Below are 17,095 nucleotides of genomic sequence, written 5' to 3'. Positions count from 1 at the left end.
CGTCGTCCCGTGTAATGCAGATTGTTTGCCCACCCCTTGACTGCGATACAGCTGGGGGGGATGGGGTGTGCTAACAAATTTCCCTCCTCAAAGACAGGCACGACCGGGTAGTTACTAGCACCAAACCCCTATTCTTACTTCTAGAATTCAGAGGAAGATGTCATATCTCATGCTGCATGAAGTACTCTGGGGAAGTCCTAGCCACACTTTAGGGTGGGCGGAGCACCCACCTTTTGTTTTCGCGACATTTTTCCAGAGGATTGTGATTTCTACTTGAGATGAGGTAGCCACCTCCGAAAGAGGCGTGTTCGTGTGGTAGCATTCTTTCTCCACTTGTTAGGCCGAAGTTCTTTCTATTTTATGAAGAAAACAACCAATTTAGTGTTTTAAGGACATTTAAGGTGCCCCTACAATTGATTACCTCCTCAATCCCCGTTTGTGAGTGGTAGTGTCTCCTTGCGAATCCGTAGTTCTGTATCAAAACACTCATTTACTTATTGGTGACAGAGTTGCTCACTTTAATGCCAAATCGCAGGGGCTGTTTAAATTTCTTAGTTTTTTTTGTAACGATGTTTCAAAAAGCGTAATTTTTCGGTTTTGACATTTCTGCCCCTTGTTTCCGCTATACAAGCTCTTCTACTTTTTTATTCTCAGTAGGGTTCATTTTAATGCGGCATTGTAATGGGGTGGTGGTCCGTATGTGATGCGTTACTACCTGAGTAGTGCTTATCTATGTAGTTTTAGTACCCCAATTCTTCTGTTTGGCCACGTCCAGACTCAAATATTACACTGGATATATGTTGATAACTCAGGCACCACAAATTAGACATCTTTACATGCTATCAACTCGTTTTATATTCAGATAAGAAAGTGTATCTTACGACATCCTACCGTCTCTGCAAGCAGTCTTCCTGATTCTTCTTGTGAATTCCGATAGTCAGTGACTGTTTTATCCTCCGCCGCAAAAAGCCTGTAGGATATATTTCATTGGAATGTATTGCTTATAACGAGTCTTTGTTCTACGACGATCGCTTTTATTTTGCCAATGGCTTTTCTTAAAAGTTGTCTTCGAAGAGCCATACCTTAAAGCAGTTCTTGATCTTTCTATGGTTGTATATCGCCTTTTCACTTCGCCATCGTTTTACTACCGGCTCGGTGCCTCATTCTCACCTTTTCTTTACAAAAAAATGGTCATCAAATTTCATCAGAAACTTGATATTTTGTCAAAAATACGCAAATACCCATTTCATAGACTATTATAACCTCTTGAGAAAAAGTGGAGACTCGGGTGGTTGCAGAAAAAGCAATGTACTTTAATCCGCTCCTCTCTTGTTATGCTTCATTTTGTCAACCATCTACGACAAATGCACTTGTTCTATGACGCTCTTCTTGTGCGTTAATCCACGATCGTATTTTACTGTGCTGCCCCCGCATTAGCGCAGAAGTCACTTCTAAAGATGTCATTAGTCTACAAGTGCCCTCCAAAAAGCCTCCAAGATCAAAAGCATCACTCTATGCCGCCATTATAGGTGCATAATCACGGGAAATTTATGTAACAGTGAACCTGGTGATTCTTCCCACATCATATCAGAATTTGTCATGTGATCACGCACAGTATAATCATACCCTTTGACTGTCCCTTACGCCCCCGATACACGTCACCATGACTAGTTGCATGCACGCCTTTTGGTTCAAACGACCAATCTAGGTTCGCTGACGGATCTGGCACGCGTCACTGAGGTTTCGTTAATGTCAAACCCCCCTGCATTGGGGGGAGGCTGAAATCTTCAAGTATTTGGACAAATTTGAATGTCCGGATCTTATCAAGCTCCAAAGCTACGGCCTCCACAATGATGGTATGCATTGTCTCGAGTGTCATCTGGGTTACTAGTCTTGCGGTTCTTCCAAACTCTCTGGACTAAAGCGCCTTTGGGAGTAAGTGGGTTAACAAAGAAGTGCCTGTGGGCTTACAGAATGAGTGGAAGAGGAGTAAATAACGACCATTGCATGAGCCTAGGAGTAGTTCAGACAGGTGAATGGGCAAATAGAAAGTCCGACGCGGCGTGATGGTATAGGAAAACTATAACTGAGCACCTCAGAGTACGCGAATCGGCAAAGGTGTCCACGAAAATTGACCGGCATATCAATTGTTCAGGTTGCGCAGCATTGTTCCACCCGAACCCGTCCACTACTGAGGCCTTCGCCACGACGTTCCGCTGTCGTAATAGTGACACCAAAAGTCATTAATTTCCGAATAATAAAAAAAGTCTCCAAACTCAAATAATGAACATCTTGCACACATATCTTATTGCTCCAAACTCAACCAGTCACATGCGTGTGACGCCAAGCTAGGAATACCTCTTCAGCTAACGAACAAAGGAGAGGCGAGATAAACTTCAACGTGACCAATAATTTGGGAATCCAGTTGTTTCTGTTGCAAGGTCCATGCCAATTCATTGCAGAATTTTGATGGCCAAGGTGGAAGAGTAATAGCAGGAGGAAGAGGAGGCGTCAGTCTAAATAAGGGAGGGACCATGAACCTCCTTTACAATTGCAGCAACCTTGTGTTGGACCCCCAGAATTTGTTAAATACCAGGGAGATTAGGCCTTGGTGGCAGTGATATGGGCCGGAGGGAGATAGCCCACCCCTCACCCACACTTTTGCCGTATTTTCTCAAGCATTCCTCAGATGAAGTGTAGTTTCTTCTTGGCCACCGACAACTACCCCTAAAATGAAAGTTTAGAGGTAAGCAGATCTGTGTATGTTTTTCCTTCTCCCATTGTCTTTTAGAAAGGCCGACAGGGTAAAGCAACACAAACCTATTTACCTGCTCGGTATCCATTCCGCATTGCTTCTGAATATCCTTTCGCGACCAGACAATCTGATCAAATCTCCCTACATTTTGAACTTAATAAACTTCGGAAGCAGTTTCAACACTGAAAGAGGCAAATCAGGAAGTTTTTTGAATTTAGTAAATACATATGCGTGTAGCGGTTGAGGTACATCTATTCATGGAGTTCTTCCACTTACATACCACTTATTTGGGAATACGCAAATGCTAATTGGCCTTTTTGTCATCTTTATCGGTGCCTTTCTGATCTTGGATGCTCCTACAAATGTTGAAAAGTGTGATCACAAGCTCATCCATTAATCTCAGCCCTACCTTTGTTCCCCACTTCACCTTACCTTCTTCCTGATGCCCTTCAGCTTTAAGCGTGTTTCAACATTCCTAGGCACACTTCGAAGCCTTGAAAACCTTAGCAGCCATGGCCCCCCTTGAGGCAGCAAATAAATCCACCTTACTTGACCAACTTCTTATTATTACTTCCCAACCAGATCGTTTCGAAGCAGCCTCGTCTATAAACTACGCTGCAGCAGTTATAGATTCGGTCGGTTGTGGAGCGCGGCTTTTCATTTCATCTTCTAAGTGATTTTCTAATCATGTATGATTGAAATCCCACTGAAAACAAAAAAACCAAATATTTGCTTATGAACTGCTCTGAAAAGTGTAAAATCAGTCCACTGAATGATAAAATTCATGCAAAAGTATGTTTTACGAGACTGTAATGCAAAAAATTGTGGTTTTTAATGATCTACCTCTGAAGGAATAGGGTTTTACCCCCCCCCCCCCTCCACTTTTACTTAATTAGGAAATCAATTAATTATTGTTGGAAATAAAATGGAAAGGCAAACTAAACATTTGTGGTCAATTTTAAAGCCGCCTACGTAATACCGTTGATTGTCACTGCGGTCAGCTGACTGAGTCAAACAGCTGATCAGCTGTTAAAGGTCGACTTCTTATTTGGGGGTAAGAAATACAACACCAAAAGTGTTGTCGAAGCTACTGTTATGCCAATTTATAGGTCAAATTTATTTGGAGATAAAAATGGTGAAAGTTGAGAGTAAATATTTTAACTTTTGCCACATTATACGAGGGTATTGAAGTCAGTGAAGCCTTCACGGCATAGGGATTGCAGAGGCAGATCGCACTACAGGCGTGAAGGAAGGATGGGAGGCAATGTAGCACCGAAGAACTCAATTTGTTATTAGTTGATGGAGAAGTAATGTGCGATTTCTACTAGTCCTCGTAGTAATGAATTACTTGAATTGTAACACATGACTCTGACGATAAAATCACTTGAAGTTGGGTGTATAACGACCAGGAACACCCTCTACTCTTTAAGAATAGTAAAGAACCACGTAATGCTAGTGGCTAAAATAAAAAGAAGTCGGCGCTGCCAAATCAACTGCCAGTAGTACTTGAAATGTGTGATGAAACGGACCGGTGAAACCTGTATCAACAGAGAAGGAAAGGCAGTGGTGAAGGCTATGTAGCAAATAAAGTCGCATCCACTTGTCGTCCAGACGATGACAACATAACAGATGGTCCGCTGATTCGAAGACGAGTAGTACATTTCCATTTCTTACCCATACGTTTGCTAACCGACTGACCAAGTGACTTGACAGGAGAGGTTTATTGCACTACAATACTTGATGGGAAAATGAATACATCCTTGGGTGTCCTCAAAAGATGTTCAGGTTCAGCACCAGAAAAAAGGTCATTTGAACCGTTTGGATTTGAGGCGATAAGTTGGGCAATCCCATATTACGTAGTCTCCAAATGTTGCACGAAGAATCCAGCACAAATTATTAGCTTAAGCTTTGAAATAGAAGTAAGGTTCGTTTCTAAAGCAGACACTCGAATGTAGTACTCAAGGTCCAACTACAACTTTATCGAACATGTTTGGGTTTAAGAGGAAAGTGCTGCAGAGGGCAATCCAGGACATCGTACAGACAGAATTATCTTGACTTGTTCTGTTTGTCATAGAAGTCTTTTTACGCACTTTTTGTTTGGAGATAAATGAACTTCTTCCCCGTTAACTAACTATGTCAATAGATTCTTAAGGACTTTTAATGCATCATAAATGTGACTAGTTAATACGAAGTATTTGTGGGGTGCGTATTTTGTTTGGAGACACTTTCGCGGTAGGAAGTGGGCAAATTGAGCAAACTTCATGACTGATGACGGCGATGAGACAAACGCTGATCACTTCATAAAACTTCGGTCCTTTGTAATTTCGAACAACACTGTAGTGTATGCTGGCTGCCTCTGAACAACCCTCCTGACTTAAGCATCTCCAACCGGAAGGGAGAAGGGTAAAGCCAAAATATACTGCCTTGCCCATTCTTCTTCACTACGAATAAAATGTGTTACATGATGTCCAGAAATTGTTATGTTTCGCTTAGTTCAAGAAGTGAAGATCATGTTTGCTGTGATCATTTTAAAAGTCTTGCAATTTTTGGGTATGAAACTATCAACCACCTCCAATTGGAAAAACAGATTTGTAGGTTTCATTGAGAAAATCTTGACAAACAAGTAGGTTTGAGAGGCTGCATAGCCTTTATTTCGATGGCACTATGAAAGCCCCTTCACGCTGTTAGTTAAGATGGCTAGTCAGCGTCCAGGGTCTCCGATAGCAACAGCAATTCTATCGGATATTGGGCAAATGCACTGTTGCACCGAGGTTTATCACTTGTATTACATGATGTATTGTTATGTTCAGCAGCCACTGCTTAGCGCCTGCATACACTAAGATTAATAAAAAAGTTTAACCACCTGTTATGATATACTTTCTGGTTTTCAGCACATTATTATGTTTGTCTGTAGGCTGTGCAACCATATCATAAATACTAGTGATAATTTTTAGCTCTTCAAGCCATATTTGTAACCTAGCGCAAATACCAATGCTTAATTTACTTCAAATATCATAGTTGTTTTTTATAGTAAGCTTAAAATTCTTACTGTAAAATATTAGACGTGTTGACCTTGGCTTGTTTTGGGTTATCATAAATCTTTTAACATGCATTGGTTCATTTTCGAAGTTTCGGAGCTGTGGCTGGGTCTGTATTTAAAATAGTAGAGATTTATTTTTATTAAAAATACCCTGACAGTTTACTTTAACTTTGATTGGTTTAGGGTTATTTGTGCCTCCATTTGCTGACTTTCAATACCTATGCTTGTCCATTAGGTGCAATTAACTCTTGCTGAGAATAAAATTTCTGGACATACTGTCACTCTCCTTTAAAAAAACCGAATGCTAAGCGTTGAGTAGTTTTTTAATTAGAGTCTACCTGACGATACAGCATTTGGCTGCATGAACCCCTAATTTGTTTTACAGACATCGCATTTCCTCCTAAACTACTGCACTTTCTAGACCACCCTGGACAGTGTTCTGCAAAAGACAAATAAATATTCCGCACGCAAATCTAAACACTCAGCATAAGCATATACCGTTGCGCGATGGAACTTTTAATGTTTTTTGGTTTTCGCCTTAAATGGAGTTTTTATGTCTTATATTTGTATCCAGACTTTCCGAAACCATGTCGTTTGATCACAGGAATATGGCGGGAAACGAGGATCTTATAAAGCGCCTTTTCAATAAGGTATTTTTTTGCAAGTTTTTTTCCTTTTCAATGCATTATTCTATTAAGGCGCTAACTTCTTACAGGTTTACAGTGCTATTCTTAGTGAAAAAATTTTTTGTCCTCCTGAAACTGCTGTCTATTTGGCTGCATATGCCTGTCAAGCAAAATTCGGTCCTGCACAGTCTCTTAGGAATCCCGTGCCTCCGGTCAAGGATCTCCTGCCAAAGAGGTGATTTTGATAGCATATTATTTTTGAATTGCATTGGGACAAAAATACCAAGTCTTGTGTCTAATATAGAGTTTAACTGTTACAGCTTGAGTGGGGCTATTTGACTAATTAATGTGCTTGTTTATTTAGCACTCTTGACAACCACAACCTGTCCATTACTGAGTGGGAAGAGCGAATTTCAAAGTGGCATCTTAAACTCCGGGACACCTCATTCCTCGATGCGATCGTCGAATATCTGGATATTGCTCAGGATGTGGAACTTTATGGAGCCTCAATTTTTGAGGTGGAGACAAAAAATCAAGGTCGACAGTGGATCAGCTTAGACGCTGTTGGACTTAATGTCTATGATAGTAAAAGGTAGGTGAGCACCTACGTGACAAAATTACCTTAATGGCCCACAAAATGGACTTAATGCTACCTTGATCTTTAAGGAAGCCACCAACAAAACGATATATTTGGTCGGATATAGCCTCTTTCAGTGCCTGGGATGACAAGATTGAAATTGCTCTCGTTCATGAACCCAAACAGGTGCGGAAATAACTTTTGGTTTTTTACTCATTCCATAATATATCATAAGTTGGACCTTTATGCCAGTATGCTTAACAAGGTGTTCTTAGCCTTATGACTCCGCATATGACTTTCACTTGTGTCTTGTGAGAGATTACTCGAATATCAGTCTCACTAAACCCTGATATTGATTAGTGCAGAAATTGTGAAGGATATATTCAAATCTTCGCTTAGATTTTATTCTAGAAAATGAGTCCGAAGTCCCTTTCTATTCTGGTTCCCCACACAAAACAGTTAATTTTGCGGAGTAAAACCTCCTGTCAAAAACAAGCTTTTTAAATATCCACACCCCTGCTGGTCTGGCGCTTTCGTTGGTATTACCAGCGGTTCGTGTTAAAGTTTAGTCACAGGGTTTGCACTCCACAAACCTTACTTTGGACTGCATTATGGGAGTCATAAAAAATACCATAAACATGCAGTTTGGGATGCAATGGCTGCTGCTCAAACCCTTATAATTATTTTTAAGTAAAATTAGTTACTTCCTTTTTAATGGTCTGTTACAAATATCTTTTTGAGAGCTTGGTTCATTGGGCTATAAGAAATCCTAGATATTTACGTTGGTTTTGGCTAAAAAGATCAATTTGAAGTGGTTTGTTTTTTGTAAGGTTTTGACAAGCACTAGGGTTTACTTATTTTTTGACATTGAACGAAGCAAACAAATGCTTTGGTCTCTTCTAGTTTTCTTACCGTGATTGTGTTAATTTTTACCCAGTTTCTGTACTTGCTCTCTCAAACAGTTTGATTTTATCGGTCAATCGACCTCCATTCATGCGATATCGGTGCTCCCTTTTCTTCTTTCAAGGTTACCACGTTCTTCGTGCAGAATTCGCAGACATGCAGCCTTTTGGAGAGCCTCTTTAAAGGCAGTAAGGAGCTTTACGCGCGTCGGAGGAAGGGCGACGTCTCCTCCAAATATGTGCGTCGGTCCGAGAGCAATTCAAGTATGCGAATGAGGTGCGTTTTTTTATTCTTAATCGAGAATGCTTCATTCAGGATGAAAGCCATAATTAGTTGGTAAGGGAATCCTCTCGTTTCACGTTTGTAGACATGGTCTTGGAGGCTCTTTGTCCATTTTAAGCGGTGAATTACACCCACCTTGAACCGGTGATTAGTGAAGTGGCAATGAAGTGGGTTAATGAATCTGCCTCCATTCAGTTTAGGCTAATTAAATTTCCCTCTATAATGTAGCTTTAAGACGAGGATTACACTTAAATGATGAACGTAGGGCAAAAAATAAACAATTCCTTTAAATTTTGCTTCCTATGTTAAAGGGGGGTAAGGGTATGCGTTCGTATATTTCCCGGGTCTAAATCTCAACCTCTTAACCTCAGTTTTGACTTGTTTAATGGTTTAGAAACATTGTTGCTATGAGGATAAGGGATTATGGTTTGAATAATGATAGTAGAAGTGTGACGTTGTTTCGTTTTCATCCCGACTAAATATTCATCCATAATGCAGATTCACTAGGGAGATGAAGGTGCTGATTTACTTAACCGTGCTTTTGATTTCCTACTTGTCTTTATACACTGCCACCCATTTCCTCTGTTCAAGTCTTTTTTTTCCAATTCATAACGTACCAGAATGAAAGGAGCTGCGCGGAATGAAGGCTGTGATGTTCATACAAAATAATTTTACTGTGTTTCTCTCTTCAGTTTTATTGAGAAGCAGACGGTAAACTAGACAAAAAGCTAGGCTACGACCTCAATATACCCAAGGCGAAAGAGAAAAAGTTTTGCAATATTTGTCAATTCACTTCAATGAGTAATACTTTTGACAAAGCCACATGGAATAGGATGTGATGAATTTTTTCGGGAACCAATATGATGCATCGGTGCTTTCGAAATTGAGGACCTTCTGAAGGTCATCTGCATTCGTTGCGTAATTTCCATTTCTACCTCTTATGTAACCTTTGTGCGTTTAGCTGCTGTTGGGTGATTGTCATACACTCGCTAACTGTGTGCATTTCTCATACCTCTCGCCAGCTAGGGTTAGGTCAGGCACCGTTCCAGTCTTCGTTTTATTCTTTCCCTTGTTTAGAGAAACATTGTCACAATTGATGAAGAACCTATTTCAATACTATCGCTGCAGGAAATTATTTATGAGGGTTGCATTCCCGTCCCAGAGTAGCTGTTCGAAAACTTGCTCTCTCAACTCTAAGGTATGGGAAGTGATGGTGAAAGAAATGTCTTTATGTCCTTTTACGAGTCCTTCGTGTTTTTCATTTCTATACGACTGACACCATTCTTTTGATAGTGCAAGATTTGTTTTGACACTTGACAATTGTCAGTTTCGCAAACCTGCTTTCTTTTATTCTCAACTGGTATTAGGAGGTGTTCAATCATTTCCCTCGATCTCATCCCTAACAGGTTGAGATTTACGACTTTAGGAGTTTGGCAAAAACTCATTACTTTCATTATGTTCAAGCATTCCTACACTTCGATGATGTAGGCCGATTTTAATACTCATCCAACTTTCATTCAACACATTTAATCGTCCATCCATGAAACACTTTCAGTGCGCTTTCCTCATTCTCCTCCTCCCTCCTAGAATAACTATAGATGAATGTTTGGGACCCCCATATCCATGTTGGGTGAATCTTCCAGTGGAGACAAATTTGTGCCCTGGGCCTATTTTTTTTGCCAGTAATAGAGAGATGTCAATTTTGGTAACCAGATTTGCACCGAGGTGATAAATCTTGCGCTGAATTGCATAATAGTTTGTCACATGGCACACTCAGACAGGAGTTACTGGTACCCATCCTCTTTGCCTTAAACGTTGCCAACAGAAATGTGGAAACTTCCGATCTACTCACAGTCAAACACCGTCTTTCCTAACATGGCGAAAGGCATATATGTTAGTTGCTTTGCGACAAATTTTCTACCTGTGAAATGTCTGGAAACTTAATGACAGCAGCTTCCTGAAATGCTTAATTACAACTTGTTTCTCCTTCCTCTCCTCTTTTGTTGGTAGTTTCTAGAGAATCGTTGTGATTGGAAAACCCTCTGAATTGTCTCCCTACTAAAGGCATTTCTAATCACAGACATTCAATTTTTGAAATTCATAAGTCTTGAAATGGTTATTAATTAAATTTGACACGCCATAATCTCAAAGTTAATGTCAATGAGTTTGGCCCGTTTAATGCTTCTGGTAGGTCAGTAACTGAACTTCCCTTCTATTCGTCACTCTACAGACCACACAAACTGACTCCGATGGAGTTGTTGGCACTGGAGCAACAAATCACTGAATTGGAACTAGAATTACCCCGTCGGGCAACAAACTACGAGTATGCAGCATGGCAAGTGAAGGACCAGCTTCGACAGGCCCGAGGTATTGAGATAAAGCTTTCACTCAACGTTCCTTCGACCGATGAAACCCGTCTGCTTCAGCACCGTGTCGCGCAAATCCGCGTCTTTCTGGAGCAGGTAAGTCAAGGTCGTTTAGTTTATTAGTTTTTTGAGTATGAGTGGGAGGTGGAATTCCATAAATATCTACTTTAATTTGGCACAGAAAGGTCTCAACGTCATATCTGCGTATCTGAACTACTTTAAATCAAAGCATGAGTGTAGCGCCTGAGCCTTTGCCAAAGACATTATAAGACTTATGTATTACAATCCCACAAGAGGACTGAAATATAATTAGCAGAGCTGACATGAGCTGGGGAGTTCCATTTATTCTTACACACAATTTTGAAAAATATTGCTGCTGCATAGTGTTCTCTCCATAGTGACCCTTCTTCCTCGACTACCAAGTTTTTCCATGAATTTTTATCAATCCCAACATGGAATTGGGATGAGATCCTATAATATCCCGCCCCTTGTTGGGCAGATTACGCCAGAAAAATAATCATTTGAAGGGTAGCGCCAAAGGCTTGACTATTCTCTACAAAGACAATCATCTTTTGAAAGTATTCTCAAGCCATGATCGTAAGCCGCTGGGTAACTTCGGTTTGTTCATCTCCGGTCATAATACAGGACTCGAGGTTATAGCCTTCCAAAAATCTGGCCATCTGCAGACTTATACGCCTTCCTTCTGTGTCGTTTTGACGTAATATTCAGGCAGTGAATGTTGCGATAATGCTTTCTTTTGAGTGAGTTTGCCAACACCGCACCAACTTTGGCGTTTGGAGGTGCCAGAAGGCACACTACTGCCGAAGCAGCTTTATAGTAGATGTACTTTTGTGGAAGACAGACCACGCCCTCATAGGCACGTGTGCTTAAAACGGATACCATTCCACTGCAGCAAAATGCCTCGCAATCTAACTTGAGATCATTAGAAGACACCCGCTCCTTCAAGACATGACCCTCTCTCGTATACCCACTTCAGTGAACCTTTTTTTCAGTAAGGCAACTGCTAGAATTTTGAATGCGTGACAGATTTTGTCAATTTACATGTATGCTTATCCTTTAATTTTGTAGGACTTCTTCAAAGAGAAAGGTAATGTAGTGTGTGTGTCTTTTCCTAACAAATAGCTAGCACCCACCCGTGGGAGGCTCGAATCTAACAATTTGAATAATTGCTTTTAGAACCCACGGACCGACCACATCGTTATCGTGGCAATTTTGGTGGGTTGAAACACTGATTGTATTGCATATTCTCTTTGCCTTTCTACTGTTAAAAAATACAATGGTCGGGTTGTTGAGGTGCTAGCTTTTGTTTTATCACACCTATTCAAACAAATTAATCACGTGTGTGCAATGTCACTTTGAGGAGTGGCGGAAATTGGGAATTCTTTTAAATACCCTTTTTTTCCACTTTTTAGCGATCCGTATTGGTGGCACGCTGACAAGCCGATCAGACGATTACTGTTCAGACATCGACTCGGGATCAGAAAGAAATGGTGATAAATTTAAACAAGGTTTGGATTGTTCCTGTAATATTATGGTTTGAGTAATTGTTCAGCCTCCTCAATTGTGCATGCTATGCGTCAATCTTTGCCTAATTGAGTTTGATCCTAATTACCAGCTAAACTGGAAGGTGAGGGAGTGTAGGCTGGAAGTGGTTAATGCCCCGTGACATTACTTTGACTATTGTAGATATTTTTTACCCATTTATCAATTGCATTTAATAGTCTAAAACCAACCATTTTTTTAAAAAAAGAGGGTGTGGCTGGGTAGTGAGGGCACAATTCAATGATTTGAAAAGTATCGGTTTGGCAGGTGATTTCCAACCAGATCACACTTCACACGCATGTGATAGATGGATTGAAATTGGGCTAGTTGACAGCGGTGTGCTCCGGTTGCACTATTGCTTTCGCCACCAGTGCCATATCTATGGGACGTGTCGGTCTTCTTACCTGCTCTCATATGTTACACATGTTGTCTATCAAGCCAAATTGTATCGTAAATGGACTGGTCAAGCTTAAGATAGCATACGATGGGTCTGCGTTTTATCTAACCCTTGAGCGGCAGTTGAATGGGCCAAGACGAATGACAGGTGGTGTGGTATTAGCACAACCGAACAACCCGGTTGTAATGGTCGATTCTCCCATGAGATTTCAACCCCTGCTAGAAATGTGTGTTTCCTAAGCATTGACCTCTTTTATTTGCCCAGGATCTGATAAAAAACCCATAATCTCACAAGTAGATTTCACTAGTTGAGTCTAATTTCGGCCTCTGTGTCTCCATCTCTCACAGTTGTGCCCCCGTGGACCCTGCCGTCCAAACCCTTGCAGAAAGACGATCATGGTAAGCACAGTCGGTTGTAATGTAGCTTGGTAAAAGTTGCTCGACCAATACGTTTCTGATTGGCTTGTCTGTTTGTTTATTTGTTCGCTTGACCTTGGTGTTAATTAACAACCATTACAAACCGTGGGACTTCTTGAAATTACCCGAGTTCCTTCGTAAATATTTTTCGCAAATTATTTCACTTGAAATCTGTTTCAAGATGCAAATTTGTTGGGTGGTTTGGGAATTACTCATAGTGTTTGTCAGATTATTTTCGCACAGTTGTTTTCAATCAGCACACACACACTATTTGACCTTTATATCTCTGCCATCATTAGCTTCCGTGCCGAAGTGGAATTCATCGTCCAAACCTTCACAGAAGGGTGGTCAAGGTAAGCGCAATTGGGCGTGATATTGTTTGCGAAAAACTTCTCCATCATTAAGCTTCTACAGTTGGTTTGCTTCACCTTGGCCTCGGTTGTTCGACAAAGACCACTGCAGGTATCTTAATTTTCGGGGTTTCTTCGTCGACACTTTTCGGGAATTATCTTTGAATCAGTTTCCAACTGTAGGTTAAGTAGACTGTTTGAGAATCACTTAGTGCACCTACCGAATTATTCCTCCACATGCTTTCTGACCTGCATACACTCTAGCTCATATACCTCTTTGTTCCTCTCAGGTTCCGTTCCAGAGTGGAATGCATCAATCATATCACAACAAGATGATCAGGGTAAGCACACTCGATCCGAATTGGCGTTTGTTTCTTTTACATGGCCTTCACTTTTAGTGGGAATCAGGGCGCTTGCTAAAATTACCCTGTTTTCTTTATCAATTTTTTTCTGAAGTTTACTCATCTGAGGTGAAGTTAGAAACCTAAATTTATCAATCGCATAATTTGGAAGCTTCGGTAGAGTTTGGCGAATCCAATTGATTTGTTAAACAATTTTCCACTTGTAAATGTGATATCGGCTAGAGTTTTTACGAATTAGACCTTTCAATCATCGTAGCAGTATCATGTGTTTAAGCACACCACTTTGTGCAATCACCTTGATGGATAAAATTGCACCCAGGGTTCTGCTACTTTTTAGTTCTAATGATTTTAACAGGGACATGCGGCTTTCTGTTTCGTTTAACATTGTTTTTTTTGATTGGTAATGAGTCTGTTGCCACATTTTCCCACTTTTTGAAGGACCTTACAAGTTAGCTTGCATTTGCGACTCATTCATCATACTTAATTTCTAATTGAGGGCCTCTGTTTGCTCATTAAGTTTTGGCGCAGCTTGATTTAAATAATTTTTGTGAGAATGGTCGTAGTCTAATCAACTCTATCTTTTTCCCTAGTCCAAAATAAGCCTTTTGTGTTTTGAATGTAAAAAAGAAAAACAATTTTCTTCATGAAAGTCAGGCAAGGCGTTGGCAGGGCTTGCCGCTGTGAATTAGAAGAGGTAGATTTGATCGAGTTTGGAGGCGAAGCACTTCTAAGGTGTCGTGTCACTCTCCTGACGCCTTATTGATTAGACATCCTGTGTGCCACCGACACAACGAGCCTATTTTACTCAAACGCCCCTGCCTTACTCAATGCCTTTTCTCGCTCCGGGTTGGTGCGTGTGTCTGCGTTTGTGTGTGTGGTGGGGGTACGCGAATCTACCACCCTGCCTTTTTGGCACAATTAATTCGTCGTTTTTCATTGTTTGCTCGCTTGCTGCTTCATTCCGTCATCTCACTGCGTAACTGTGCAATCAATCCGGCGCACAGAAAACTTATGCCCTTCAACCGTTTCTGATCCATGATCAGCTACTTATTCCATTATAAGTAGACAGCCATGGAGTTCTATTGACACTGAATTGGGTCAATTACATTGGTTTCCGATAGGTGCGATTGATTGGCCCCAACTTCTTAAATATTTTTGTGTAAATATTTTGGTTACACAGAAACACAAGTCACTGCAACTAGGAGTAGCTATCAAAATGCATTTTTAGCTCAAGTGTCTGATGAGATTTGTGGTATTTCTTTACTGCTTTTTATTACCAGCATTGCATATGTGTTTGCCTTGACCTTACTGTCTCAAACTGACGTTACAAGTGTGTGACCTACCGGAGTTTCTTGGTCTGAAATAATTTACAGTTTTTTAAGTCTTGCGTGACTTTTAACTGGTCAAAAGTCTAACGACAGTGGATGGCATTATTGGAGCTGAAGTGGTTGATTTTCCTCTGAGGGTCTGATAGCAAACGTGTTCAGCTGAGATCATATTTTTAAGGTGCTTGCTGCCTGTGTCGTCTGCAATTTCACAATGGAATTAGGCATTCCTCACGGTGAATGAGGTATTCACAGAACTGGTGTGGTGGTGGACTAGAAATGCTACGATCGAGATCATCACTGGCACGGCTGAACCACTCCAGAGCATTATGCCTACCCTTGTTCCTAGTGGACGCTAGATTTTTTGAATTGCCGGTAGCAAAGACTACCAAGTAATCAGTGATTCCTAATGTATCACTAGATAAAAGCACACCATCGCAGCCGCGGCAGCAGCCACTTCCACAACCTTCAGCAGCTCAAAATGCAACGCCAAATTCAGTGACTTCGTCATCGGAAACGGAGGTCCATGGATATGTGGAACATCCCTACCCCAGTGGCAACAAGCAACAGTTGGATCCGCCACAATCCACGATGCCAGATTTGCCCGAATCCCTTCTCCTCAATCATATGAATCAGCCAAAGTCGTTCACAAGTGACGCTTCCAAGAAACCGGCTACTTACAATCCAGATGCCTATCCAAAGTTCCCTGGTATGCGACCGATGGATTTCTTAAGCTTTTTTTGGTATAAAAATAACCACTAGTTGGATGGATAAAGGGATGAGTTAAATAATTGATTCATGAGCCGATCAGAGGTGGAGATGACGCTTGGAGCTGGGTGCGCCTGGGAGTAATAGTTGGTGGCTTTATAAATTTTCTGAAATGTTGCCAGTGGCATTCTCATTCATGGCACCGTTTTTTTAATCCACTTTACAGATCGTCCAATGAACCCACTCGCTCCTACCCAGCCGCCACCAACGTCCACAGGTTCCATTCAGGGTGGACTAGGTTATCCAGACGGCCGTGGCAGCGAGGAAATGGATCCTCCAGGCTTAGTAACTTCACCAAATGTTTGGAAACACGTTCTTCGCACGCCTGGACAAGATCCATCCGACCAGTTCGCCAAGGGTACATCTACTTGAATCATTCCCAGAGATGGTCCCTCATCTCCTCCTACACCTGGTTTATTCCTGAAGACGTTGAACTCGAGTCTCTATTTATGCTAATTACTGGGAGATTAGTAGTATAGGTGACCTAAGTGGGGCCCCCTGTAGCCTGTGTAGAAGCAGAATCGGATGGTACCTGAAAAAGCTCCCCTCCTGGTCACCCTTCTGCTCTGGACGTCACATGGGAGTAGCTTGCATCAAGACTACTCTCCGGACGGAAGCAAAGTTCTTGCAGTTGATTTCTTTGATATTTTTACCTCTCATAGTTAAATCTGCTATCGCACTACACTTTGTTTCGTTATGGACTGTTTTCCTTTCGCCTTAAGGTCGAATTCACGGACAGTTGGTCGAACCAGAGGATGTTCAACTAGCCTACCGACCACCAATTCAACCGAAGCCCAAAGTGCCCCCACGTGGAACCGCAGATCCTCGAATGGTAGTACCCGACTACTACGCTGGTGTTGAAGCTTCCCGTGGTCCGGGTCAGGATCCCAAGTTTTCCTCTCTCAAGGTCATCCAAAGCGGCTACACCAAGAAGCGTGTTGATCTCTTTGAAGCACTCTAAACACTGGCTATTCCTCATGACATATACACATGCTACCTTTTTCACGGTTCAAAGCTTACCTAGACATTGCCTTTCTTTCATGTAAACACTCATTTATTTGGCTACTCCTTTCTGATTCAGTACTGGTTCGATGGGTGTTCTCTAGTCGGTTGGTTATTTGGCTGGGAAACTCTGGGTTGGGGAGGGGAAGTTAATCAGTGGGTAATGAACTACCGTAGGCGTTCAAGCGGGTAGATTTCTAACACAGAAAACGCGCCTATCGGTAAGGCCGCTGGTCTGCTGGCATCAAGTCAACAATGTATTTTCGGTCTTTAGACTTGCCTACTTAATGTATTAAGTAGGATGTCGCGTCTAGGAACAATTATTGCCAGTAGAGTTGGTGTTGAAAAGCCACCTAAATTTGG

At 41.4% G+C, this 17,095-nt stretch overlaps 1 protein-coding gene across 1 annotated transcript; it reads left to right on the top strand. All coding sequences in view use genetic code 11, as the record gives it.

The window, feature by feature from the left end:
- Positions 1 to 6,382: 6,382 nt before the first annotated feature.
- On the top strand, positions 6,383 to 16,691 carry EGR_07279 (Moesin; the record flags this gene model as incomplete). The annotated part of the gene is made up of 14 exons (XM_024496528.1): positions 6,383 to 6,445; positions 6,511 to 6,656; positions 6,786 to 7,013; positions 7,088 to 7,184; positions 8,026 to 8,177; positions 10,414 to 10,645; positions 11,639 to 11,657; positions 11,983 to 12,060; positions 12,857 to 12,907; positions 13,225 to 13,278; positions 13,566 to 13,616; positions 15,384 to 15,671; positions 15,897 to 16,088; positions 16,453 to 16,691. 14 exons carry the CDS (start codon positions 6,383 to 6,385, stop codon positions 16,689 to 16,691), a joined length of 1,890 nt encoding a protein of 629 aa, XP_024349004.1.
- Between the last annotated feature and the right edge of the window lie 404 nt (positions 16,692 to 17,095).

The sequence above is a fragment of the Echinococcus granulosus genome (assembly GCF_000524195.1).
Source record: "Echinococcus granulosus chromosome Unknown EG_S00074, whole genome shotgun sequence".
In the NCBI taxonomy this organism is placed as follows: Eukaryota; Metazoa; Platyhelminthes; class Cestoda; order Cyclophyllidea; family Taeniidae; genus Echinococcus; species Echinococcus granulosus.
The sequence above is the reverse complement of the archived record's forward strand: the minus strand, read 5'-3'. Positions and strand labels throughout refer to the sequence as shown.